This window comes from Empidonax traillii, unplaced genomic scaffold, assembly GCF_003031625.1.
Source record: "Empidonax traillii isolate 1590-97213 ecotype Southwest subspecies unplaced genomic scaffold, ASM303162v1 scaffold156:size1289327, whole genome shotgun sequence".
In the NCBI taxonomy this organism is placed as follows: domain Eukaryota; kingdom Metazoa; phylum Chordata; class Aves; order Passeriformes; family Tyrannidae; genus Empidonax; species Empidonax traillii.
In genome coordinates this window covers 559,412-586,896 of record NW_020955349.1, presented here as the reverse complement: position 1 = coordinate 586,896, position 27,485 = coordinate 559,412, and the positions used below count along the sequence as shown (strand labels likewise).

At 38.5% G+C, this 27,485-nt stretch overlaps 1 protein-coding gene across 6 annotated transcripts in view; it reads right to left on the bottom strand.

Annotated features, from left to right (window-relative positions):
• ATRNL1 (attractin like 1) overlaps nucleotides 1–27,485 on the bottom strand; it is a 522,221-nt gene that overhangs the window by 442,555 nt on the left and 52,181 nt on the right. For 4 of the 6 annotated variants that reach the window (XM_027884886.1, XM_027884887.1, XM_027884889.1 and 1 more), the window contains exon 1: nucleotides 20,329–20,709. The exons of 1 other annotated variant lie outside the window; for it this stretch is intronic. In XM_027884886.1, the coding sequence (XP_027740687.1) occupies nucleotides 20,329–20,612 (284 nt within the window). In that variant the 5' untranslated portion in view covers nucleotides 20,613–20,709. Of the gene's footprint in view, nucleotides 1–20,328; nucleotides 21,261–27,485 lie in introns of those variants that run through there. One more of the 6 variants, XM_027884885.1, reaches the window with a different exon arrangement.

Below are 27,485 nucleotides of genomic sequence, written 5' to 3'. Positions count from 1 at the left end.
TAGACCTTGATTAAATTGTTACCTTTAATAACTAGGCAAGCACAGAAATAATGTGTCTTTGCAAATTGCTTTGCGGAATAGATTCCATGGGATCATAAACTTGTTATGAGATATTATTTCTTTGTTATTGCCAGTTAGAATGTGCTCTCAGTGACAGCCAGTATTCATAGAAACGATGAACTATTTCATGGTTTTGTTTATGCAACTAATAATTAAGATAATTGATAGAAAGTAAACAGGGAAGCAATATAGAACATGTGCATTTCTAGCACAACTCAGCAGAACTAATTTTCTGTTCTAAGTGGTTGAACTTTATAAAGCAATGGAGATGAACCCAGTGCTATTTCCCTTAGAGACAACTGGGGCTTTATGAGGAAATACGAGTCAAAATTAAAATACTGCCCGAATTCCAAGTGAGGCTAAAATAACCAAGAACTCTAAACAAGCCTAAGATTGCTTACTATCTAATTACAACTCAAAAGACAAGTTGAGATAATGTGATTATAATCTGTAACTTGGTCAGCACTACCTCTTGTTCTAATTTTAAGCAATGTATACACGACAAGGCAATCAGCCACAAAAGCAAAACATCTGAGCTGTAATGTATAACTCTAATAATTCTAGAGCAACCAGTTCATGTACAAATCTTTAGAAAATAATAATGTTCTCAGCTAAAGAAATTTGTTAGATCATGTGTTCGTATGAGTGCATATATATATGTCCTACATATAAATATTCAGTCCTATTTATATGTATATAGGGCTACAAACTTGGCAAACAAATGGCAAACACATCAGGAAGCATGAGGCAATAGAAATTAAAGACAAAACAAAATAAAGAACATGTTTGATGGTTGTCACTCAGGATGATGATGTATAGTATTACTTTGCAAAAGGAAGATAGCTCATGGAATGAAGTGTGTAGAATTGGATAATATCACAATTTTAGTAGTAATAAAATTCAAAGAACTTATTGCCATACCAGAACAGAGACAAGAATCTCTACACGAGAGCCCTGGGAATCAAAAGAACCAATACATTAACTTGTAAATTAAGCAACAAGCACTTTATTAAATACATTAAATTATAGCATTTGTCATATTGTAGAAAATATTATACTGAAATTTAACGCAAAAAAGGGAAGAATTACTCAGAATTAATAGAACCTTTTAGTTTGGCTTCTCATTATTCTATATTCATAATTTAATCTAAAAATATGGATGTGAGGGGAAAGCAGAATAAAATGCATCAAATTTCTTAACATCACACACTATCTTTGAAAAAGCAAGTATAAAGAAAATTGCCATTATAAGAAGGCTCAATAATAACCTGTGCAATTAGTTAAAGCTGGAGATAAAGTTAATATGAGAGCAGTAACAGAAGTCAGAAAAAAAAAAGTCAGATAGAAATGGGACCAAGAGGTTGTCTATCAGCAAAAAAATTTAACCCAATATGGGAAATACAACTGGATAGCAGGTGTAGGCAAAAGTAGGCCTTAAAAATATACTTAACAATGATGGCAATTTATAGATGGCATGAAGTTGTTCATACTATTAGAGAATAATATGTTCCACACAAAGAGCTAGGTGACCTGAATGCTGGACTAACAAAACTGAAATTAAATTTAGTAATTTAGTCTTGCACTTAGAACTCAGGGGAATAATTTTAACTAGTCCACTGGAGAAGGATAATAATTAAAACAGCTGCAGAATGACTAAATGCCACCAATGGAACGCTTCCAGAAAGAGAGAGAAATGATGCTACAGTGTGGGATTTCCAGAGATCAGGCAGTGATCCAGCTGTGGGATTTCCAGAAGCAGGGAGGCAGAAACAGCATCACAGCACAGGAGACAAGGCAAAGCCATATCCAGAAAACAGAATAGGAAAGATTAAACTGGAACATGAACAGAGAATGTTGCTGGAATGACCAGAAGGGATAAGAGCCTAGTAAGAAAACACTTTCTTACCCTTACATAATGAAGTCAAAGGTAAAAATATGACACTTTATGTATGTAAAAAGAGGAAAAAAGGAAAAGCAAATGGAGGGAAAACAGCTTCTCTCAGTAAGTGACTATGCACACAAAAATAGACATGGATCAGAGAGACTGTAAGAACAAATTTAGAGTAACAGCCTAAATTCAGACAGAAATGTAAGATCCAAGAAGCTTTGGACATGGTTATGGCATATTTAGTTACAAAATACTGCCGTTTCACTCCATGGAGTTTGGGAGTATGGCATATAGAGTTTATTAAATATCCTTTTATTTAAATCTTGTACACAAAGCTATGCTTTTAAGAAATACCTGCTCGAGTTTCAAATAGAGGTGACTGCAAGGGTTTGGGGTGGGGTTTTGTGCATTATTTATATTTTTTTTAAGACACATAATACCCCCTCTCTATAAGAATGTCCCTGAGTACAATAATGGGGAACCATGTGTTTGCCACATACAGATAGCCAAGAACTTAATTAAAAAACCCAAAAGCATTATACTACGTTTTCACACAGTTTTTAGGTCCCTGCCAACAATTTATGCCTTTGCCACAAAAATTGCATACATGACCCAGTAATCCCTCAACAGAGAAGAAAAAAATAAGAAAGAGATGAACCCCTTGCAGAGATGTCACCAGTCAGCAATTTTAATCACTCTGGCTTGTAACATCAGACAAAAAACTGGAGGGAAATGAAGATGAGAGTAGCTTGTAAACTGAAATAGAATAAAAGCAGTATTCAAGCCTAAATTGCAACTCAAATGCTTAGCCTTGCTGTCCAGTCCTGCAGACAGCTATTCTTCACAGTTACCTTATTTTTTTCCCCCACACAGCAGCTGTGACCTCTTCAGCAGCTGTGCTTCCAGGCATCCATAAAAGGCTGCAATTGGTTGGATGAAGTGGGATGTCACATCTGCACAGACACGTGAATCTGCCCACCTAACCCCTCCGAGATCCTGACAGGCAGTCTGGGAGCACAGCTCAGAAATGCTGGGGCAGTGATTTGGCTTTACAACCCAAGCACATAAGGAGATGATGAAACTCTTCCTCCTCCTCATTCCCGCTGTCATTCAGCAGCAAAATGATCAGGGGTAATAAACCCAGATAAGAGAGAATGTTTCCAGTTCTTGTGCCACTGCTTGAAGTCAAAGGACCAACAGCATGGACTCTGTGCTTTTCTGTACACTCTAGAAAATTCTATTTTCAAGTATATTTTTATATGCATACATGGATATACAGGTAGGTACATACACTCACACATATACACAGATCTATCTGGCCTAGAAATATTTTGCTTTCATATGCAAGGCTTCACCTTTCAACTCATACAAATCCCTGCTGCTTTACAGGCAAGCCTTTTTAATTAATCCCAACTTCCCTGCCTTCTTAATTAATCCCAGTTTACCAGAATGGTGAGCAGGCAGGCAAGTTGGTAGAAAAAAAAATCAGAGCACTTGAAAAGGAAAAAAAGAAAAAGAAATACAAGGAAAATACAATACTTCAGGAACATCATCAAGAAGTTTCATGTTAAAAGAAAAATTCACAAGTTGAGGCAAAAGAATATAGCAATTTTAAGAGCTCACGTTTAAATAACAGAAAATTACCAAAATTTCCAAGTGACAACTATAAATTAACATACCACAAGACCCAGTAATTTTCATTTATCCAGCAACAAATGGAACAATAATTGTTATTCGCAGTTCCTAATACAAGGCCAAATAGTGTCCTAGGAAGGCTGAATTATAATAGAAGTAATAAGAGAAGTTTCAACATTTATGTTCATTCAAACGTCACAGGTCTGGTATCTAAATTTCATTCTCTGTGTTGTTGTTTTTTTTTTTTTTTTTTGGTAAATTAGAACTCCCTGCTCCCTCCTCCAGAAGTCTCAGAGTTACCTCTATCCCCATTATTCAAGATTATAACTTCTTAGCAGTTTCAGACAACTACAATATTCAGCTAAAGAAGAAATTTTAAAATTAACAGAACTTTGTTGATAAGTGGAGCATTATTGGAATTGGAAACATACTTTACAAATCCTACTTCTTTTCTCCTAGTCATAATTTAAATAATTAATTTTACCTTAAACCTACAATAACAGTTCAGTCATGGTTTAAAATATATCATTTTGCTCAGGTGACTGTGCACTGGTGGTGAAAGCCCATCAGCAGTGAGCTGGGGTTTCATCCTGGTAAACTTGTATCCAGAGTGAGCACATTCCAGTATCCAGAACTTCAGTCATTCATTCCAGAAATAAATAAATAAACAAATAACCCCATCAACACACACAAGACTTGTAGATCCAGGATTAGTAATCTAAAGATTACTGTCAGTCCCCTAAATTGTGAGGAACTGGAATTAAAACAGAACTCTTGTGAGGTTGCATAGTTTCTTTTCTTCCCACAAGTGGTTGATAGAAAAATAAGCCATGACCAAAGCAAAGCATTTTATTTCTGCCCTCACACGCACTGGAGCCATCTCAAAACACAAAACTGCAGGAGTTGGAACAAGAAATGCACTCAAAGATCAGTAAAGTTTTAGCTGTGCTATGAAGGGCGCTACCAAGTCTTCTCTAATTTATACATCTTCTTCCTTATATATAAATTGTCATTTACCATTATTGTTTAAGTTAAAAGAAAAATAAAAGAACTTTCTTTATGCATTTCAGAACAATTGAATTGCTTCTACACATTTGTCTCCTTTTATCCTTTATTTTCTAGCATTACTGATGTTTCTTCCCCTTCTTCAGTCCATCCCCCCTCTCCCATTAGATTATGCAATTAAACCTATTTATGATACAATAAACTGTTTCATCAACAAATCTGCAACACAGCAGTACAAAACCAATTCATAAGTTCTGTGCTGATTTATACAGCACTAAAAGATATAGGAAAAGAGAGCATCTAATTGACTGTAAAGGCAGTAAGAAAACCTCTAAGGCATTTTTCATAGAAATGAAATTCTCAAACTCACTGTCACATGGCAGTTTGTAAAGAGGGACTATCACTAAATACTCGCTTCAGAGCCTAAAAAAAAAAAATCAATTTGATTACTATTTTGCAAGGGAACTTTTTTGATCAGTTGTTTTAAACTTTTTTCCCTTCATAATTCCATTATGGCCTTATATTTATTGATTGTTGGGCACTTAGTTGCTTTAAAATTGCTTTTCCCTAAGATTTGATATCTCAGGAAGAAACAAAACCAGACTGTAGCATCAAATACTGAGCCTTAATTCATCCAGATCACCCCACTCTCTCAGGCTCCTCTTTGAACAATTCGATTATAATATAACCCAGCTACTAACAATTCACAGTAGTTTGATATTCTTTGTGCATTCAGTCAAACAAACAGGAAAAGCTACATGAAAAACCACCTGAAAACAGGCAAGCTTCCCAGCTTCTGTGAGAAATTCAGCATCTACCCCCAGGAGTATTAGACCAGCAAAGAAAGCTCTACGTGTAAATCACCTGAAGGTTACACAGACTAAAAGCTGTTCTTCTAAAAACAATAACTGAGAGCAGGGAATTAATGCAGCCCCACAACTGAGTGTTACCCACTGCAACCTGGCCCGTACGATGCTGAAAGTTTAATACAGTTGTATATGGGAAAAATACACAACTACCATATGTAAAGCCCTGCCCGAGGCTTTTTGTTCATAATAAAATAAACTCCTGCTGCTTCTGAGGCACAGATGGGAAAAGTCTATCACTCTGAAAGGCTGACTGAAGTGCTGGAAAGTCACAGGACTCTTGCAGAGACCTTCCCTCAGTCTTTGAGCTGGATGGAGAAACACTCCCTCAGTGGAATTATTCCAAACAGAATGAGACCACTTACACTGGAGACTCCTCTTAAAAATGGCAGTTCCAGAGTATAGATAGCAGAACCCAGGGTATTGATAAATTGATACATAAAAAAAAAAAAGAAAGCTGATCAAATCTGTTGGTCTCCATAAACACTTCTCTACCTGTTTGGTGTTTTGTTGCTTTTCCCCACAACGCAGAAAAACTTGAAATCCTTGGAAGACATTTAGTGACCACATATTTCAATCAGAAATGGACCTCTATGTATAATTTCAAACTTCCTGGTTTGATGCTTTAACTGCTGGTACTTGTTGGTCAGATGCATTTGCCAAATTATCAAATACAAAAGGTCTTTCTACTCATACAATCCTGCCAGTTCAATCCAGACGGCACAAACAGCAGAATTCTGCTTCAGATGCGGCCCTGGCATCTCTAAATCAGAAGATAAATGCACTTTGATAACATTTTTGAACACCTACAAAAGATTGTTGCTCAATTTCTAGAACTAGTTACATCCAGTACCAATAACAGAAAATATGAGCTGAGAAATAAGTGTCTCCCATGACAGCAATAACTTCAAACATTCCTGACAAATACAGATACAACCACTGAGTAATGTGGACACCGGGTTTTTACTGAAAACAGACAGAGAATTGATAAGATGCTGCATTAGTTCAATGAAGCAACAGAAACAGGCTTAAACAGATACAGAATCAAATATTCACATTTCACACTAATTGTACAAAAAAAACCCACACTTATTCAATTGCTTTTCTCTTGCCCTTCAGCATATAACTGTACATCAAAAACCAACATTCATCCTGAGCATTTTTCCTTCCATGATCTTCAGCACAAATTCGAAACCCAACTACTCCAAAATAATAGTCACACACTGGAGTCCATTTATTGTTTTATTTTTCAAGTTCCCATTTTGTTCCATAGTAAAATTCTAATTTCTGTTCTGCATTTAAAGACCCAGATATTTCATAATAACAACTCTTCTTTTTCCTCAAGAAGCCTCTGACGAGGATAAGTTAAAAATATTTTAAGAGAGGATAGGGAATTCTACTTGAACAAAAGCATTTCCCCTTTCTTCTCATGCATAAAACTCTTAAAGAGAGCATTGCCTTGGACATCTCTAATTCAAGGAAAATATTTCAAACCAAACTCTAACTAAAAGCAGATAGTTAATAATTATTTTGCCTTCTAAGCGCCACACTAATGTAATTAAATTCATACCTAGGAGGACTGTTTGTATAATGAAGACATTCTTAGCATGAGACAACACCTTAGCAGCTTGATTCTAAAAGTACTGGGAAGATAAATACTGTCCCCAAGAGTTCATTAGGTGAAAGAGATTAATTACAACATCTTAAGACTATAGCAATTGAAAGTCTGCAACAGGCCTGCAGTCTGCTTGCAAGTGCAAAATTACAAACAGCCTTATTATTCCTTGTTATACCATAAATATTCATTTAGCAGAAAATACATAAATTTAATGTAATTTTATTTCCTTATAAATTAATGATAAATGTTTTATTAGTAATTAAGTTATTAATAATTTATTTGCATTAATTTTTTATCCTACAACTGTCATTAAGTCTACAGTGGTGTATACCTTCATAAAAGTTAACCTGTCTCCAAAACCAAGAGGTGTTTCCCATCCTGAGTCAATTACAAGCCCCAAATCTTATTTTGTGGTTGTTCTCAAATTTCACCTGCTTCTACAACACTCCTTACCTTGCACAGAGTGACCTCCTTAGAGAGTTTCTTTCTAGCCCTGCCTCAAGCAAATACTTCTGCAAGTACGTGAAACCTCCGAGCTGAGCTCATTACCCACACAGCTCCTGAAAATTACTTTCTGAAGAAGTCTATTTCCCCCTCCCAAAAACTGAACATGATTAGTTAGATGAACAAATATATGGTATTTCTGATCTGGAGACATCATACATATACACACAGGTATGCAATTTTCTCTTTGCTGCTCGAGTGAATAATTTAAGAGTCAGAAATAAACATATACAAACCCCTGAGGAACTGCACAAATACAGACTAAATACAGACTAAATACAATTCAACTTTGGGGAAGAAAAAACCCCCGAAACTAAAAGTCCTTCTGATAGTCTTAAGCACAGACAATTGCTGCCCAGAGAGGTTGTGACCTCCCATCTCTGATAATGTTCAAGACTAGGCTGGATGGGGCTCTGAGTAAGCTGCTCTAGTGGAAGGTGTCCCTGTAGCTGGATGATCTTTAATATCCCTTCCAACCCAAACCATTCTATGATCCTATGAATATCCTCCAAAATTCTCATCCCTATCATGAAAAAAATCCACCCTTCAGATTAGCAGCAGCAAGCAGGTCAGATTTATGTAGCCTAGAACCCAAGTTACCACCGAAATCCAGTACAGAGATGCCTTGAACCCCACCAGCATGTGCTGTTGAGCACATGCACAAAAAAAAAAGAAACATGTAATGTCTGGTGTTGACCAGAATATGCAGCTTTTTCTGCACAGCAACAGCCTTATACACAAACCTTCTGACCTCAGTTCCATAATTCCCTTCAGAGCCATGGTTTGCAGGCTCACAGACATTTCCATACAGATTTTTCACAGCATTTCCCATTTTCCACTTTTCTAGGGAAGCAATGACAAAATCTTTCAGAGCACAATAATCTTAACTATAAGGCAAGTACATCCTACCAAGAAGAATGTAACGTGCAAAGAATGTAGAATTCAACAAGGGGGATCAAGTGTCTTTAAAAACAGAAACACACAAAATGAGGACATTTAAACTATATCACAAGATATATATTTACAAAATACATGATATAGTGAGGATGAGTTTGCATAAATTGTTATCCTATAGTTGGACATCAACTCAGCCAGCCTCCTAAATACCTCTGGTCTGTTAACAACAAAAACAATAAAACAAACAGAAAAGGAAAAAAAGCTCTCAATAGGGATGAAAAACCCAAAAGGTGCTCCTTCTTAAAAAAAATTGTAGATTTCTAAACATAGGGTGCCTGAGAATCTCCTTCACCAAATAATGATGTTTTATTCAAAAGGATGCCTTCAAGCATAAGAGAATAAGAGATATGATACACTGAAGTCTAAGCCTGCAATGGCATAACTATGAGAACAACAAAGGATATTTCTTCCAGTAAAGAACATGGGCAACTAAGTTCATATTCACCAGAATTAGTATATTTTAGTTTTGTTTCTCCCAGCCTTGAAGCACAATAATTTACCTCCATACCCCTGAATTACATAAAGGCAAAAAGGAAACTTGTAGATTGCAAGGTTACAACATAAACTAGAATATTACACATTGCACAATGTCCTCCTTGCTCATTACAGAAAAGTTAGGACTAAGATCAAGTGTGTCCATCTGCTTTGATTTTCATTAGAAGATTTATTTATTTTTATATCGCATTTATCAGGGTGATATAAAAAATAGCAACTGTGAAGAGCTACAGGTGATGTGTCAAAAAGAACTGATAAGACTCTTTAAAAAGAATGCCCCTTAGTAGGCAAGAACTTCAACCACAGAGGTTTTTTATTAATAATAGATAGGGCTTTATAAGATCTTTATTGAGCGTGACCTCACAACTACCAAGGCAACTCAAAGGAAAAATTCAGAGTAAGATGTTCTCAAATTCCATTTCAGGGTAACATTGCAAGCATTCATCATTCCAAGAGAAGCTAACAGACACTGTCTCTGCTTTCCAGTCCAATTGCTACTTAGAAATGCAGTCAATCTAAATTAGAAAACCCAAGTCTAACTTTAAAGGAATATTCGGCTGTCTCTCACTTTAGAGTTCTGTGTAAGAGAACAGATTTCTGAATGCACATAAACCCCAAATGCTGCAAGTACACTTCAAGGAAGTGTATGAAACTGAAAATAGTCCAGCAATGTTCCTGTTATTGAACACCTTTTGTGAACTCAATATACTATGCTGTGGTTTGCTTGTTCCTCATCTCCATCACCACTCCCACCCTCCTTAAAACAAAACAAAACACAGACAATAGATTAACCACAAACTCAGTCCAGCTTTCATGTGCTGGGTCCACCCTTCAAGATCAATTCTCTAAGTATTCATCAACCTCTAACCTATATTGCTATTTATATCTGCATTAACAGAGGTCTCCCACATACTCATTGAATAACGTGCAGTTTGTGCTTGGAACAGTGAGTGTAAAATACTGCAAAATTCCCCAGCTATGTATCCAGACCTGAACAATAAACATATTAACTTAATTTTTTCTCCTGCATCCAATTATGTTACACAGTAAAGGTACCTGAGAAAACAAAGAACTTCAAACTATGTTTGCAGAAAAGGAACATACAAATTGAAGACAATTCAGTCTTTCCAAAATGAGGCCTGAGATAGAATTACAGAAAATTGTATTTACTCTCAAGCTTCCATTTCAATTCAGTCACTTACTTGTTATGTTACCTTAGACAACCACACTACTTCAGGTTTCCTACATTGTTAAACAGTTGAGAAAATAAATGAGTGTTTCTCAAGGCCATTGTGACACCTGGCTACCTAGTACCTAAATTAGATATCCAGATATAGAGTATTACACAGATGAGTAGAGGTAAGTACTTCCTTGAATACACACTGAGGGTATTTTGCCCTGTCCAAGTTAAAACAGTACAAGCACTGTGAAAATTAAAACCTCTCAAAAAATGGTGCCACTTTGAGTTTAAAACAGATGCTCCTATAAAGTGCTATACTACTACAAATACTGGGGGACAGGGGGAATTAATTTTAATACACACTTTCTGAATTTAATACTTATATCAGCATTAGATTTTAGAAAACATCTGCAAAAATATTTTCTAACAAAACTGTCTTAACATGATATTACAGCTGTACACACAAGCACAAATCTGTGTGTTTTCAAAGGCAGCCATTTGTTTGTCCAGTACTTTTCATTTTTCAAGACCACCTTCCAGCTCCTGCTCAAGGTTTAGTTTTAAGTCACCTGTTGGAAAAGCCTCAGCTGACTTAGGAAGCAAACAAAACAGATCTGCTGATAAGGAGAGAATTACAAAAGCAGCTTCATTAAAGCAGCTCTGTGATGCTTCCTATGAAACACAAAGTTCATTTCCCTCTACCCCATAACTGCTGAGGTACTTGCATGTACCATGCACACATTTAATCATCAACCATCCTCCAAAGCATCTTCATCAACTGGGCTTGCACACATAAACATGGTTGAGGGCTATTTTGTGTTTGGGTTGCATTTCCCTTATGATAAATACATAATTTTACATATGCACACTCTTATTCTATAGATTAAAAAACAAACAAACAAACAAAAAAACATTAAGGGTGCAAGTTATCCTACAGTTGGATTAATCAGCATTTGAGTTGTACTAATAAAGCTGGAACTATCAAAGTATTCCTTAGCCTAAGTCAGAATTTATCAAAGTTTCCTTGAGTTTTGAAAGCTGAGATGCCTTAACGAGAAAATGAAGCTTGCCATATTTGAGTTGTTTCTATCCATCACAAAAGGGAAAGTATTTTAAACCACATCATGACAAGCAAGATATTTTTCCGATGAATTTATCTCTGTCCACGGATTGTGGGTGGCAATCAATGAAGCCCATTTGTCTTCTTGTTCCACAGTGAGACGCTCATGGTTTACTTGAACAAAGTTTCTGTAAAGTTCACCAGAATATTTAAAGATATTACTAAGCCCAGCTCTCCTCTCAGGCTTTTGACCAAAATCACTGCTGCTCACATTTTACTGCCACAACTGGTAATGTACATAGTTAAAGACCGGTCCGTTTGGGACACTTCTGATTGTTCTTTATCTCATAACATACTCAACATGATCCATTTTTCCATTGCAGGCAAGTGCTTAGCCTTCAAGATAAGAGAGAACTAGTTAAAACTCAAACATATGGTAACAAACATAAATCTGTCCATAAAAGTGCACATTTATAATAAAAAAAATCTACATTTAAGAGCTATGGATCCAGATTCATAATTCTGTAATAATATTAATGCAATTAACCTACAAATCAGGAATTCACCATTCTTTGATACTGGCACAGGAATGTAATGACTAATATAGAACACTTTATTCCTACAAATAGAGCAATAACTCTTCAAAATATCCATTAAGTACTACAACATATCACAATATTTTATTTGTAATTAATCCAAGGTTGGGGGTTAGGTCTTTAGGGGTCTTTCAACTGAAAAAAAAAAAAATATCTTATCAGGGACAACCAATGCACAATTTTTTCCAAGGAGTCTCTTCGAATAAGAGAATATTATTCTGCAGTAATACAGACTGCAAGCTTTTGGCTCATCTGACCTAATGAGGAAGTGATTTTACTCCTCTGTTTGAGATACACAGCATAGTGTGGACAACAGTTCTTCATGCCATAGTATTTGTCATCTCCTAGGAAGAAATGTAACCTCTAGAATTCGATCTACCTTATTAGTTGTGCCTCATGATTACAGTCATAGGTCACCTCAAGTCTTTAAACAGGAAGCATTAGTTCCTTTTTACAGATGAGACACTGAAGCACATAAATTATGGAAGAAATCCATAAGGAAATGTAGATATTGAGTGTCATTTTATGTGTCTGCATCCAATCTTTAAGTAATTCAGCACTTGTTCCGTTGCCAGGTAATCCTAGAATATGCTGGATTCAAAACTCCCTACCCAAATCATGGTTATCAGATATGTGCTGCTTAAAACTTGGAAATATTCTACATCTAGCTTGTTTCTAAACATCACTAGCATGAACAGACTAGATATTTTGCCATTAGATGATGGTAGTAGCACATTTCCATCCCTAGCTAAGAAATGTAAAAATACCAATTCAAACAGATCCTACAAACCATTTCTTTCAGATGAGTAACATAAGCTCTAAATTTTGGGAGAGGTTTTATAGTGGAATTGATTTTTTGAAAAATGCTGTTGCATTAAAAGAAAGTTTAGGATGTTCACCCTGGAATGTTGGTGACTAAATGATTTTTTAGAGATCTAAAATCTTTAGGGTTTTCTGTCTGGGGGAAACTTCAAAGTCAAATGCAGTTCTTGCACCTTGGGAATGAACACTAAGTAACCAACCATACTGAGCTCAGTTCTATCATTTCTTAATAGGGACTTGATCCACGTGAAGCTCTAAAATCAATGCAACTCTCAGTCCACCCATTAGGTTTTTAAGAATATAAGGGGCAATCTCTACTTTTAAAATTCCCACTGCTCATCCACCTCACACGAAGACATCTACTTTGCCTGTAGTTCACTATTTTTCCTTTATTATTGTTAACAGCTGCCATTCACTGGAGTGCCCCTGTTTTCAGGTATCATCACTATTTATTCCTCCTTACATGAACTCTGCAGCATGTTTTCTAAGTCCAGACCATACAGCTAATGATTCCATAGACACTGACAGATAATTATTCTTCAACATCGCACGAGTTTTCCAATTCTTATTGTCTATGTAGCAGTGTTTTAAAGCAAGGTCTTTTTTTCACCAGCATTTGTTAGTATGTGCAAGAATATCCCAAGGATATTCCTGTAGTGTCTCATATTACCTCCTACCTTTTCTGCCTACATTTTGATACAATTAAATCAATTTCCAGTGCAGTGTGATAGACTGATCTCTCAAAAACTACTTATACTCATTTTGAAAAGATGACATGAACTATGGTAATGCTTCCCAAAATATGATCATCAGGCCTTCTTTTTGATTAAAGGAAGTAAGAGAAACACTGTGTGAGACTACTTATTTGCCAAATAAATTTAAAACATAATAAATATTAAATGCTAAACCTGTACAGGCATTTATGTATCATTTATGGATAGATAAGCATACATGGATACAACTGAGCTTGTTACACACCCAAAGCAATGGCAGCCAGCCCTTGCTGCTGTCTGAAGGGCTGGCAGGGCCATCAGCCATCTGTTTCCACACTCATTTGCCCAAGTGTCAAACCACTTAGCCTGCAAACAAACCCCACTCCAGAATCCACAGCCCTTTGCCTAACTTGCATTTGGATCCTCTCCTGTTGTCTCAGACTTGCACACAGGAAGGGACACTGCACACTGTTAATTATCCATTGATTGATGGGGAAAGAAGGGCGTTTTTAAAAGGACATCCCACACGTGTTGGGAGCCCCCACCATTAAATATCCCTGCCGAGAGGGCAGGCTGCGTTCAGTTCTCTGAGTCCTTTGAGGAAAGCAGGGCCTTGGTGCTGAGGAGACAGCAATTCCAGGAAGGCTCATGAAGCAGAAAATGAGGGTGTGAGCTGCCAGCACAGTGCTGAGCTGAGAAGCAGTTCTGCAGCTGCACACAGCAGGGCTCGGAACAGCAGGGCAGGAGTCACTCTGTGTCTACCTCTCACCAGCACAACCACCACGAACAGGCAGGAGTGTAGTTCTGGCACTCACAGCTCAAGAACACCCATAAAATAGGGGAGGCAATAAACCAAGAGAGCGATCAGGGATGGAAAAGCTTAGTTTATGTTGAGATGACTCAAGGAGCATTGCTCTCCATTCGCAGTGGGGATAAGGTGACCATGTCTACACCTACACAGGGAACAGACTTCACTTACTAAAGGCTCTGCAGTGAAGGCCTGACTGGAGCATGAGAACACAGGGTAACTAAAAGAGAAAAAAATTAGGTGGGGTAGATTCTGTGGATTAGGGGGATTATGCACTTGTTGTTGCTGGTTACATAAAACAGTGATGATAACTAACCAACAGAAGAATTCTGGGAGCCTGTAATTGGCTTTGAGTCAATGGAAGTGTTTTAGAAATGCTTTCTAAAGCACGTGCTCAACTCAAACAGGAATGAAGAGTTACCCTGCAGCCTGCATAAGGCAAGTGGTAAGAACAGGTAATCAGAGTCCGTTTCTGGTCTTGATTACAAAAACCATAAAAAGCATTAAAATGGTTTAGTGGTGGGCTCAGTATTGTCAGGACAGCGGTTGGACTATTTGATTTTAAGGGTCTTTTACAAACTAAATGCTTTCATGTAGGAAGTATTTCATGTAACAACAAAAATATATTATAATAAAATGAATTTAAGGTCTGCAAAAACACTGCTTTCCTCTCAAAGAACACCTTACAGTGCAGATTGTTTAGCTTGTAGGGGGAGTTTAGTACGGCCATATGGCTTATGCTTCTACATTTCAAAACAAGATTTGAATAAAAAAATATACCTTAAAAATTAAAAATCTCTTGATTATACAAACTATAATTGTGCTTTAAAATTCTAATACAGAGAGAGTAACTCACATTGAAAGAGAGTTTTTTCAGAGCATCGCTGCTAAAATCAACTCAAATAAAGATCCCGTTTCATAAGGATAAAATCATAATCACTGATGTTTTTCCACCGGTTTAATTTTATTAGCATTCGCACGTTGAGTTACAAAAAGGCAATTTGCAGGTGCAAAATCCCACCTGCAATTCCACTGATGTCAATAAGAATAATTACGTCTTGGATCAGGTACAGGTCATGCCGATGACAAAGGCAGCTTTGAAATTATACAGGGTGAAATCCTGAGTCATCCTGTAATAAAAGTTGCACCGGTTTAATGGCGATGTTGTTTTACATTAAAGTTATGGAAAACTAGATCTGTAGCAGTTCTAAAAGTAACAATTTTCTTTTCCTCTCTCCACCTGCTCATGCTGCCAACTCCTTTGGATCAGCAGGAGTCTTATGCAAATGAAGTAACTTGAGGAAACTGAGCTAGCTTAAAAAAAAAAAAAAAAAAAAGGTTGGCTGGGAGGTGGGGAGATATGTTCCTGTTGATACTTTTCAAATCTCAGCAGGAATATTAATGCTTACATAAGAAGTAGAAAGATGTAATCAAAGAGAAGCAGAAAGGATAAAGTCACCCCTTTTCACAGCAGCATGAACTTCAACTGGCTGCAGCTAAAGCTAAGTGTTTTCTAAAGATCTCTCCTTACACAACATTATCATTCATTTAAAATCTGCAATTTAAGGACACTTTCCTTGCGTGAGTCATTCTGCAGACAACAGAATTCAGAGTTTCAGATAAAAAGTAAGGTTTTTGCCTGGAATAACAAAATTCGATACCCTTCTAACATTTCAGTTGTGAATGTGCTTGTACTTGGAAATCATTTTGTCCTTGAGAAACACAAAATCTTTTATAGGAGCTCCAGAAACTAAGAGTATGCAGAAGGCAGTTTAAAATTGCAAGAAGAACATCTGGAGACCAGGTTTAATAATCAAATAGATACATTTGGTCTTACTCTCTCCATAACAACCAGGTATCTAGGACTAGGTAAAGCAGATTAACTGAGATGTAGGTCCTCAGAGGTGCTCACCTATCCTGTACAATCCGCTTCATCACATCTGCCAACTGGGACTCACAGTTATCAAACAAACAACAATAAGCCTCTGTGAAGACACAACCTAATTTTTCAGAGGCAGAATTTTAGAAGAAGGGATATTTTTAGTCATTCAGGTACTCAAAACCTTAGGAGGAAGAACAGTTTCATGCACAAATTTTTATCTGATGCTCTTCTACATGCCAGCGTCCAAAGTAGAGCCAGAGAAAGGGAAACTTTTTGCTCCAACCTGGGGGATTTTCTTTTTTCTTCTAAGAAGTCATTCTGTGAGTAGCAAAACTAATGAAACCTGTTTTCCTGTACTGCTGCATCTCAAGACTGTTGACTTTGACATCTCAATACACAGAAGCTGTGACAGCACTTCTTCCTGTAGTTTGGCCATTCATGATGTTTGCATCCCTTAATTCCCTGGAGTCTCATAACACAACTAGGCAGCCCTTCCCTCTCCCTTCTGCCAAAACTCATATCACCGTGAGAACTGCAAATGACCAACAAATCCAAAGATATAGATAGGACAGGGGAAGAACGAGTGGCAGATGTAGCACTAGAAGCTTCGCTTCCTTAATAAATCAACCTTGCAAAACAAAGTTGCGCATTGCCCTTTCATGCTCGTGCTTGTTTACATCTTGGGAACTGTGCTTCTTGAAACTCCCTGCTAATAAAAACAGAACTTGCTCACCCGCTGTTTTTCTTATCTTTCACCTGGCTGAATTCCTTTTCCTTTTCTTTTTATAACTAAGTTTCCCTCTTTTATTTTGGTTTAAAAAAAAAAAAAAAGTTTTATATTCTTTGAGAGCAGAGAGGAAGGAATGGAATGAAAAAAAAAAAAACTTTTAAAAAGATGAAAATCAATCACAAAGTCAGAATTCCATTCAGATGTCCAATCTGGACAGAGAATAAAATAAGTTACCACCAGGCAGAGATGAGGCCTGGATCATTCTGAAAAGTGAGTGACACAGATGTGAACTCACTGCAGTAACAGCAACATCTCAATTTCTGTAATGAGTTACCACATGCTTCACAACACAAAGGGTAAATAAAGTTGGCAAATGGGAGTAAGAAAATGGTAAAATGGTGCTAGACAATCTCTCTGCTCATTTTATCCCCCATCCACCCTTTTTTCATCCAAGTCAGAGCAACATTTGTAAAGTAGTCAACTTACTCAGTAGTTCTCCTACAGGGAAAAGGCAAGGTTACCATAGTATTGTCAATTAATTTTGACACCTGCTTACGAAGATTGATCAATTATTTCTGATGTCTCTCTGCTATGTTATTATTTCTCAGTCGAGAAAAGAAATAAAATAAAACCAAAAATCCTCCACATCTCTCACCAAAGAATTAATGGTCCCAAGTTATCCTTAAGCAGAGTATTTCTCCTCTTAAAATAACGTTTCAGGTGCTTGCTTATGCAAGTCACTCATTTACAGAGAGCAAGAATAACCATACTTCACTTAGATGAAGAAAAGACCCTTTTATTTTCAAGTGTTTTAAGCCTATCCTTGAAAATCTGTTTCTTCAAATAACAGTGACAGGTTTTACACATGTCCAATTTAGGTCCTTAAGAGTTCAATTAAAATCTTGGGTAACAGAGACACACTCAGGCACTTGAAACAGCTGCAACTTCGAAACAATGTAAATGTTTAGAGCAATAAAAAAAAAAGGTTCTATTAACATTTGTATATCGTACCTACAACCAGCGAACTGGCTGTTAACGCAGTCCTAACACAAACACACTTTACAATTTTTGTCATTAAGAAACAATCTGCATAATAATTCTTACTAACAGAAGCAACTGCTGCAGAAGTGCTGTAGATTCAACAGAACTTGTCAAACTGCTGCAAAAGTTCAACCATGGCTATTTAAGGATAAAGCAGATACTCAGCTTCACAGAGAAACAGAAACAGTATGCAAATGTTCCACGACAATAAGTCAAACCATCAACTCCCACTGAGGTCAGAAAGGTCTTCAATCACCTACACATCAGGCAGACTAACACATTCTTTTTCCAACTCTTCAGATGAAAATACATGGAGCTTGACTCATCACCCATTCAACACCCAACTGAATTTTCAGCATTCAAAATACAACCACTCCAAGCTGCTGCTTGCATTGTAAGACACGTTTAACATAATTCACTCCATCCCCAACTCACAGGGCTTGAAAAGCTTTAAATCTTAGGCTGCTTATTTTCATTGCAAAGTATACTTTGCTTCCAAGAATAAAGATTAAAGATGAGCTATTAGAGATACTGCTATGAAAGTGTCCTCAGTAAAAAATACGTCTCCAGCAGCTTACTTCCGTGATCAAAATCACAATGCAAGCATCACTATCGTTTCTAAAGCTAAGCATGAAAGGATACAGAGGAATTAATGAGAAATCAAAACTTTTAACAGCACACCGATTAACCACTCTGTTAGCTCAGAAGAGGTGCCCTCCCAACATTCAGGCAGAACTTCCTCTAGGTGGGGATGGATTATTAACTTTCTACCAGAAGGGAAAATATAACCACGGTGCTTCCTCACTTGACAAACACAACCAGTGTCGAGAAACATAAATGTTTCAGCAGATAAGCAAGATAATACCTGGAAGGACGGGATAAAGGCTCCAGTAACCATTCAGAGAATACACTAAGTCATAACAAGCTTTGAAACTGAAGAAACTACAATTTGCTCTGGCCCTTGCATTATTAGGCTCTGTTGTGAGTGGCACCAAGACAAAGGATACAAGCAATCTCTTTAAAGCGAGGAAATCATACTTCTGCAGACCCTCACACACAAAGAAGATTCACCTGGGCCGCCTCTCCTCACTCTCAATCTCTCTGCAATTCTCCCGTTGTTCCACTGTACAGAGCAGGAACCCCAAACCCCCAGTACATACAGGCAACAAATGACCAGCTTTAAAACCCTCTTATCAGGTTCATATGCAGAAAAGATGTATTATATTTGTCTTGCATTACCTTTATAGCTGAGTTATAATTGCACTGATGGGATATTATCCAAATATTATCAGTGAATTGTTACTTTCCCAGCAGTGTGTACATTACTTCAGCCAACGTCTGATTTCATCTACTCCTTCCCAAGCTAACAAGTTAGTGGATTTACCTATTTATTTAGGAATGAGTGAAATGTTTAAAAGAGACATAAGTTATATAGCTTAATTTCAGTACTCCAGAGAGAAAACTGAACTTCAACACAATTTTAAAATAGACAATTATTGATAGCTAACCTATAAAAAGTAATTTTTCAAAGACAGGATTTGAACTCTCTAAGATGTAGCTTCACCAATGAATCATTACTAGTCAGATATTAGAACACTTTCCAGCTATATATGTCATCATACTTAATAAATAGAGTTCCTGCTTTTAAGGGGTGTTTTACAGGGGAATGAAATGAGATGTCCTGTCCAAGATTATATAGCAAAATAACAGCGAGCAGTATTCTCCACAGCCAGTCTTCACGCTGATAGCAAAGGGGGCGGGAGGAAAGTGACAGCCCTATAAATTAAATCTTCTTTCCCACTACATATAGAAAAGCAAATGTCTGGGTGTGCTTCCTTCACACTGATCAATGACTTGGTATCACACCCGCTTTTAAGAATGAGAAGGCAGTTCGAGCTTTACTGAGCATTCACGCCTTGGCAAAAACAGGTTATGGGTTTACTTTTGCCGCTCTCTCCTGCAAACCTTTTGACCTTAGGGACAGAGATTTCACTCAGCTGCACTTACGTTGTGCTGAATGTAACTGAGCAAAACCCACTTAACCTAGAACTCCTGAAAGAAAAGGAAGACCGCAATAAGCTAAACATTTTCCCTCTTCAGAAGGAAAAAGTCATTACAATCCACTACTAGTTTTTGCTCCCAGGGCAGCCCTATGAAGTGCACATGCCATTTCCATGACCCTTCCAGAAGGGACAGCAGCGACACAGCTTCAGGCCGACTTCTGTCTCTCAGTTCCCACGAAGTGGAGCAGCCTATTTTCAGCGGTAAGTCAGCAGGTACTATTTCCCTTCGCAAGACTGTCTTATGTTCTTGAGACGTAGAGGAGCCTATTTCATCCTTAACTTCTGCCATATACTTCCACCACACATGAACAGAGTCACAGTCAAAACGAAAAACTGGCAAGCGAAAATGACAGGAAAAACGTGTCAGAGATGAAAAGAAAAAAATGGTAATAAGCAGAGACTTACTTGAACCTGCCCTGGCAGTGTTGGCACTGGTCTCCCACCCAGCCCTGGTCGCAGACACAGGTGGAGTTGACACAATGACCCGAGAAGCAGGAGATTTTGTCGCAGGACTTGGACTGGGACACCTGGGCGTAGAGAGCCAGGTAGAGGAAGCCGTAGAAGAGCAGCCAGCTGTTCACATCCAGGAGCGAGGCGAAGCAGCAGCAGCAGGCGGAGGGGAAAGGTCTCCAGGCGGCCGGGGTTGCGGGGGCAGCTCCCGCTCTCCGGGCGGCGCTGCCCAGGTCCATCTTGGCCGCAGGGGCCGCGGGCCGAGGCCGGGCGGCGATGGCAGCTTCCCCTGAAGGGAGATAATCCAGCCAGGGAGATTCAAACCCCCCGCTTCCTCCTCGCCTTCCTCTGCTCCCTCCCTCCCTCCCTCCCGACCCCAGCGCTGCCTCCTCCGGCCCCCTCAGCTCTCGGCGCCCGCGTCAATCCCGAGGGGAAGCCCGGCAGCGGCAGCGCTCAGCCATCCGCCCCTTCTCTTCGCCGTCCTCCTCAGGGCTCATCGCTCCCGTCTTCTTCCATGGAGGAGGAGGAGGAGGAGAAGAGCCGCCTCTTGACCTTGTGTTTTCTCCTCGCCAGAGATGCCCCCCGCCGGCGCGCACACACCGCCCTGGACCATGTATCCCGCGGCTCCCCCTCCTCCTTTGTGGCCCCGGTGCCCGCGGCTCACACGCAGCGGCAGCGCGGGGAGGGAGGCGGGGAATGCCGTCCCCTCAGCAGGCAGCCAGCTGGGAAGTGAGGGCGGCCGGGCCCCGGAGCCGCTACGGCATCGAGCTCCGGCGGGGCGGGGAAAGGGCTGGAGAGCTCTTATCGCCCGCTGCCTTATTAGCCCTGCGGGGGAGGGAAGGCGTGCGGCGGGGAGAGGAGGGTTAACAGCCCCTCCGCGTCCCAGCTGACAGCTTCCAAGCAGCCATTTTTAAAGGCTAATTGTCATCTCCGCTCGGAGCCGCCTCCCGCCCCTCGGTCCGCTTGGATCCGTCCCTGGGTGGGGAGGGGAGGGGGGTCCGGCCCGGGGAGGGGGAACCGCGCACCGGCAGCTTCTTCCCCCACGCTCCCAGGACGCTCTGCCGCCCACGCCACGGGAAACGGGGATGGGGGAGATGGAGCGGCACCCGGAGCGAAGCCCCCGTGGCTTTGTGCGGCCACCGCCCGCACCTCGGAGGCCCCGCGGGGGCGGCCCCGCCCGGAGCTCGGGAGCGGCCCCCGGAGCCCCCGGCCCGCTCCACGGAAGGCTCCGGTGTGCCCCGGTCCGCCACCTGGGCTCCTCTCCGCCGGGCAGGGCTGCTCCGGTGTGTTCCTCAGGTCCTGCAAAGTTCGGAGGCGGTTTGCTTTGAACTCGCCCCTGTCGGTACTGGGCGATGTGTTACAGCTTGTTTTGGAAACCTCACCTTCCTAAGGTTTACTCCATCTTCTCGTTTCACGGTTCAAATCAAGACCTTGCCTCCTGCTTGCAACATGATAAGCAGTCACAAAAGTTCTTGTGCAAAAGTAATCCTTGTAATAAAGTTGTCTAAAATGTCTTCCCCCCCCCCCCCGAAACGTGTTCCATACGGTCCATCTTTTCCAACTCTACTATAACCTATTTTTATTTCCCAGTCAGTCAAACCCTCTGAAACTTTCTCCTAACGCTGAAATTGGGAATTTATGATGTGATGGCTCTGTTCCAAGCAGATGAATAAAGGGTATTTAATTTCATCTCCTGGTACCATCTCAAAATTGGTTAAGTCCAAAGTGACCTCTTTTAGAATCTGGAGTCAGATCCAAATTGACCACTTTCCAGATTCTGAAGTTCTTACCCTTGGGGCACATAAGAATTGTTTGGGGTTTGGTTTAACCTGTTTTCCTAGGCACACCATTAAACCAAAAAATCAATCAGTACTACTGTAAGAAGTATCTATTTGTGCTTTGGGGGGGGGGGGGGAAGGGTCCAACCCAGCTCAGGATGTCAAAGCTAAACACAGTAAAAATCGCAGAAGAAGCCTGTGGCTTAAGGAGCTCACAGTCTTGATGGAGGGAACACCTGCAAGTGTGTGAGGAAAACAGAGGTGAAAAGTGATTTTTCCAGAGGATGTCAGGAGGTCCAAAAGCTGCTCTCAGTCCAAGAGCACATTGTACATTGTCTTCCTAACAGCTGAGCTAGATCGTTTCATTGTCCTGCATCAGACACATTTCATAGCTATTAAGCATCTCTTTGTATGTGTTTGGTAATGACTTGGTGAGTTCATGCAAGGAGGGGAAATGGAAATTGTGTCGCTGCTTTATATGTTATGATAAAAAGCTGAGGCTGAAGCCTTTGTTGAACAGTCTGCTAATTGTACAATAGCACATGTGATTAAGGCTGCTGAACAACTGTCCTCTGTTAAATACCATTATGGGACCAGAAATGCAGTTAAAAGGAGGTCCCAGTCCAAGACACAATGTCAGTTCAAGAATACTTTTTAATACAGAAACACTTTAGGCATAGTGTTGCTTGCCATGACAGGGTAACGTCATACATTTCTCCTCCACTTTCTCAATTCCTTTAAGCCAACCAAAAAAGTTCTAAAGCTGGAACCATCTTTTTCTGAGGTTGGAGGAAGATTTTGTTTCAGATCTAAAGCAGTCAGCCAAATTTTTGAAAATGTTTGAAATTACGGTTCAAAATTTTTGAAATTTCCACTCTCAGCAAAGCTAGGATTTCAACAACCCTTTATCAGGCAAGAGATCTATTCAAAAGCACAAAACCAAAACAACAACAACAAAAGAAATACAAAGTTATGTTGGGCAAACCTAAACAGCTTTTTAGTAACTGTGTGAGGCTTGAGAAAAACAAACAAACAACACAAATAGGCCAACAGGTAAGTACTAGAGTGATTATAAGAGGTGCAAAGAACAGCATGATAGTGCTTTTACTGCACACACAATCATTTAAAAAAAACCCTAAACACAACTATAAAGGTTTCTAGATTTAGAACATCAAGGAAGAAACATCACACCCCTGTCTCCTGAATAAAAAGAAACACACCGTCAAAATAAAAGATTGCAAAACTTTTGTCTGCTGCATGTCACAGCAATGCAGTAGATATTTCATAATTCCAGGAAATGAATGATGTACAAATGCCAGTACTGGTTCTCTTCTGTGCTGATTTGATGGGATTTTTTTGGTGTCTGATGAAGTTAACAAATCTGGCTGTGAGGAATCAGATCTGTCAATCCTTTCATTTTTACATGCATATCTGTAAGTTCCACTTTTCTTGCAAGTGTAACATTTTACACCTTTCATCCTTTCGGTTCTTGACACAGAAATCATTTACACTTTTAAAGAACTAATGTACTGAACCATCTTGGGTAGATTTAGAACTTAAAAACATTTGAACAACTTCTCAAAAGTTTTAAATTACTGAATAAAAATAGATAATGAGATTACAAACTAGAGCAGTGCTGTAGATGTGAATAAAGCCTTCCAAAAATATATTCATTGTAGCAGGGAAGCAAAAAAACCCAACCAAATATAAAGGCTTCCAGGCTGTTACTATCAAAACCTAAGCACTAGTATACAAGGAAAAATGCTGATACATTCATGTTCATTCACTAAAACAGCTTAAAATTGTATTTAAATTCTCGATGGTTGCTGTTATGAGACAGGGTGGAGTGGATAAAGCAAAACACAGACTTCTTCAGCTGTTCAGAATTTCTGCAAGATTCTAAGGACAAGAATATAGCAGAAACCATCCTCTCCTTCCTGTCCCCCATGCACACGTATACACACCCTTCCCACTCTGCTGGCCCTCCCCTACAGGCTGAGACTCATGCCTTGTTTCAAACATCCTCTTCCCTTAAGGATGCTTAATCCCATTTACAGTATCCAGATGTGTTTCTACAGTGATGTTGAGAAGAACAATGTAAGCGGGGAAGAGAGAGAAAAATGGTTATCATTGGGGTTGACCTCTTCACAAGGATATTAAGAGAAACAAATATTTTCTATGCCCTTTCCTTTCTCCTTGGGACAGATATTACTGGACTCATTAAGTAAAAGCAGCCAAGCTCTGCACTGCTTCTGGGCAAAGAAATATAAATCTGAGTTGGCCTTATGACATATTGGTAAAAGTGGTGTGTAGATGGCTGTAGTGCAGGGAACAGCTACAGAGTGATTGGAGAGTTTAGCACACCAGAACAGTGTACAGGCTTCTTAGTGAGCCTGACAAGGATAACTTGAGTGTGGGCTTTCCCTTTTCTTTCCAAATACGCACCCAACACTTTGTATGGAGGACAACAAAAGGCTTTTTTTTCTTTTTGGAAATCTCATGCTTTACTTTTCATTGAGCAACATTGAGTCACCTAAGCCATCCCATAAAACCCTTTGTGATATTATTAAAAGCATCAGTCCCTTCCATGAAGTAAAACAAATGTGTCCCTACTTATCACAGTGCTAACAGAATAACATGTTCAACAATTTTCTGTTCATATTGTCCTATCCAATAAGTCAACTCTTGGGAGCTATCAATTTGATAAGATTAAAAATATAAGCCTTCCCTTGCCTACTCATTCTTTTCTAAATTTAGAAAGAAATATAAGCCATCCCATGCCTACTCATTTTTTCTAAATTTAGAAAGACATAAACTTTTCAGAAAATTCACTGATACACTTCTAAAGTGAAACCTTGAAACCCTGATAGAAAGTCTTACCTTTCTTAACACCCTTGCCTGTATTTTGCTGCAGCAGTAAGTCAACATGAATCATCTTCTCCAAGAAGCAAACTGCCATAAAATAAAGACTGTAGATGCTGTAGGAAGCTTGCCAAACTCAGAAAGATCTACAGAACAAAGGAGGGGAAAATTAATGTTTATTTAATTTTCTCAGAAATCAATACCTGGAGAAAAAAACCTTTACAGTCAGTTCTGTATTTTTTATGCATGGGCATAAGCTGAGGTGTAAAATCTATTCTACAAAGAAAGAGCTCGAGTTTTGCTGAAATGTTTGTTTCTTTGCAGAATTTTTTCAGGAAGGAAAGAAGGATGACATTTTTACATTCTTATGTCTAAGTTGTGGACTGTGGATGAAGAATAACGTGGTAAATTGCAAGTTGTTCAGATCCATTGAAATGTGAAAGAGACTTCAGAAAAACAGAGACCAGGCAATGCCAAGTTCTTTCAGTACTGATAATGACATTGTCATTATTTGAAACACCTGTTTGCTTCGAAATAAAAGTCTACTAAACCAGGAAATAAAATCATGCTATGTTTTTCTATATACTTTCTGCACACATGCTAAAAATTAAGTAGCCTATCTGAGCATTTCCATTTATGATTGACCAAATCAGCCAACACTGATCCTGACTCTTAGCATGAACCTTTTATTTCTTAAAATACCAAGTTTTTAGAAGCCTTTCTACTGAATAGATCTGTAATTTTATGCCATTGCTGAAACCTTGATGCACTGACATTTCCCAAGGCCAATGTCCCTTCTGCTGAGTATTTTTCTGCATCCGTTCTCCTGCCTTTCATTTTCCCTGCTATTCCTTCTGGAGTTTTTCACAATCCTGCTTAATCTTGCCTAAGCTAGGGCATTTTTCCCTTGTCAGCAAAGCTCAGTCTCACAATTCAACCTTCCTTACACATCATTAGTAGGTATATGGAATTTACCCAATACCCTTTAATGAACCCAAAGGGACACCGTTATTAGACTTTTTTTCTAGCTGAGAAAGCATTTACTTGGAGTTATTTTCTCTCATTCTTTTTTAAATCAGGAAATGATCTTTGGGATTCTTCTTTTGCCTTTGTTTCTGTATTTATTCTTTTTATTCATAAGTTTCAGCAAAATGCTGAAAAAAATATTAGAGGATAATGAAATTCCATTGACCTTCCTGGGATTTAAATCCCTTCTTCAGAATTTAGCAGAGGTTTCCAATTTTTTTCTGGCTCATTTGCTGAATGATATTAAGAAAAAGCCTTACTGAAAGATTTTGAAAATAAAAATAAACCATATGCTCCAATTTTCTCCTATCCACTATTTTTCCTTCACAAGGCTTAGGAAGAATGCATTTATTGTTGGTGGCTTACTGGTTCTTCCTCATCATATTATACTTTACCCAAGAGCTTTGTAAGTCCTACACGAATTTCTTCAAAGACCATCAAAGCATTGCTTTTCTCAGTCCATACTTTCAGGCTGACAAATTATATCTCTTTTGGAAAAAAAAAAAAAAAGTTGGGCAAATGTTAAATCAGCACTGTAATCAGTATTTTGATTAATACAATTTTTATCTTTATGTCATGGTTCAGCTCCTTAAGGGTGATATTGCCTCATCTTAGTGATTCTATTTCAGTATAATCCCAGGCAGATTTTTTTACTTTTCTTTTAAAAGACCTTTTAATAATGGCTACCTTGCTAACCTTTTAATATTTAATTTTTCAATATTTTTTAACACTGTAATGAAATAATTTGCTTTTCCTAAAGTCATATTTTCCTTTTCTAGTAGCCACCTTTGAAGCCTACTGAATTTTCTTGCTTTTTCCTTATATTTTTTTTTTTTTTTAAATTACTTCCTCCTTTTTTCAGTTAATACTTGAGTAGTTGTACTACTAAACTTTGGAAAGTGATACTTGCAAAAAAATGGAAAAACAAGTACATCAAATAGTCTGCAACAAGGACAGCGAAACAATAATTGTACTAGGCATAATGGAATAATGGAATAAAATTATGCTCTTTTTTGCCATTTGATTTGCATAAAATTGGCAAAAATGAGAGGCTATGTATGCATTGATCTCTGTCTTCTCTACTAGATGTCAAAAAAGAATTGAGTAGATTAAATTTTCCCTCAGTATTCATGTCGAAACAGACATTATATGCCAGGAATATAACTGGCATATTGTATTCATTCAATGCAACTATTTTCAGTAATTTGAAGAAATAACTCTCTTGTATAAATACAATACTTTGTCGAGCACAGAAGCAGTTATTTAATGAGCTTAACACATTAATTTCCACATTTTCAGATAATGGTAGAAATAACAGTTATTAAGGATGACTCTATTTCTCTGAAGTAACAAGGTTTATTGCCACCAAAAAAAATAAAAAAAAAAAAAAAAAAAAAAAAAAAAAAAAAAAAAAAAAAAAAAAAAAAAAAAAAAAAAAAAAAAAAC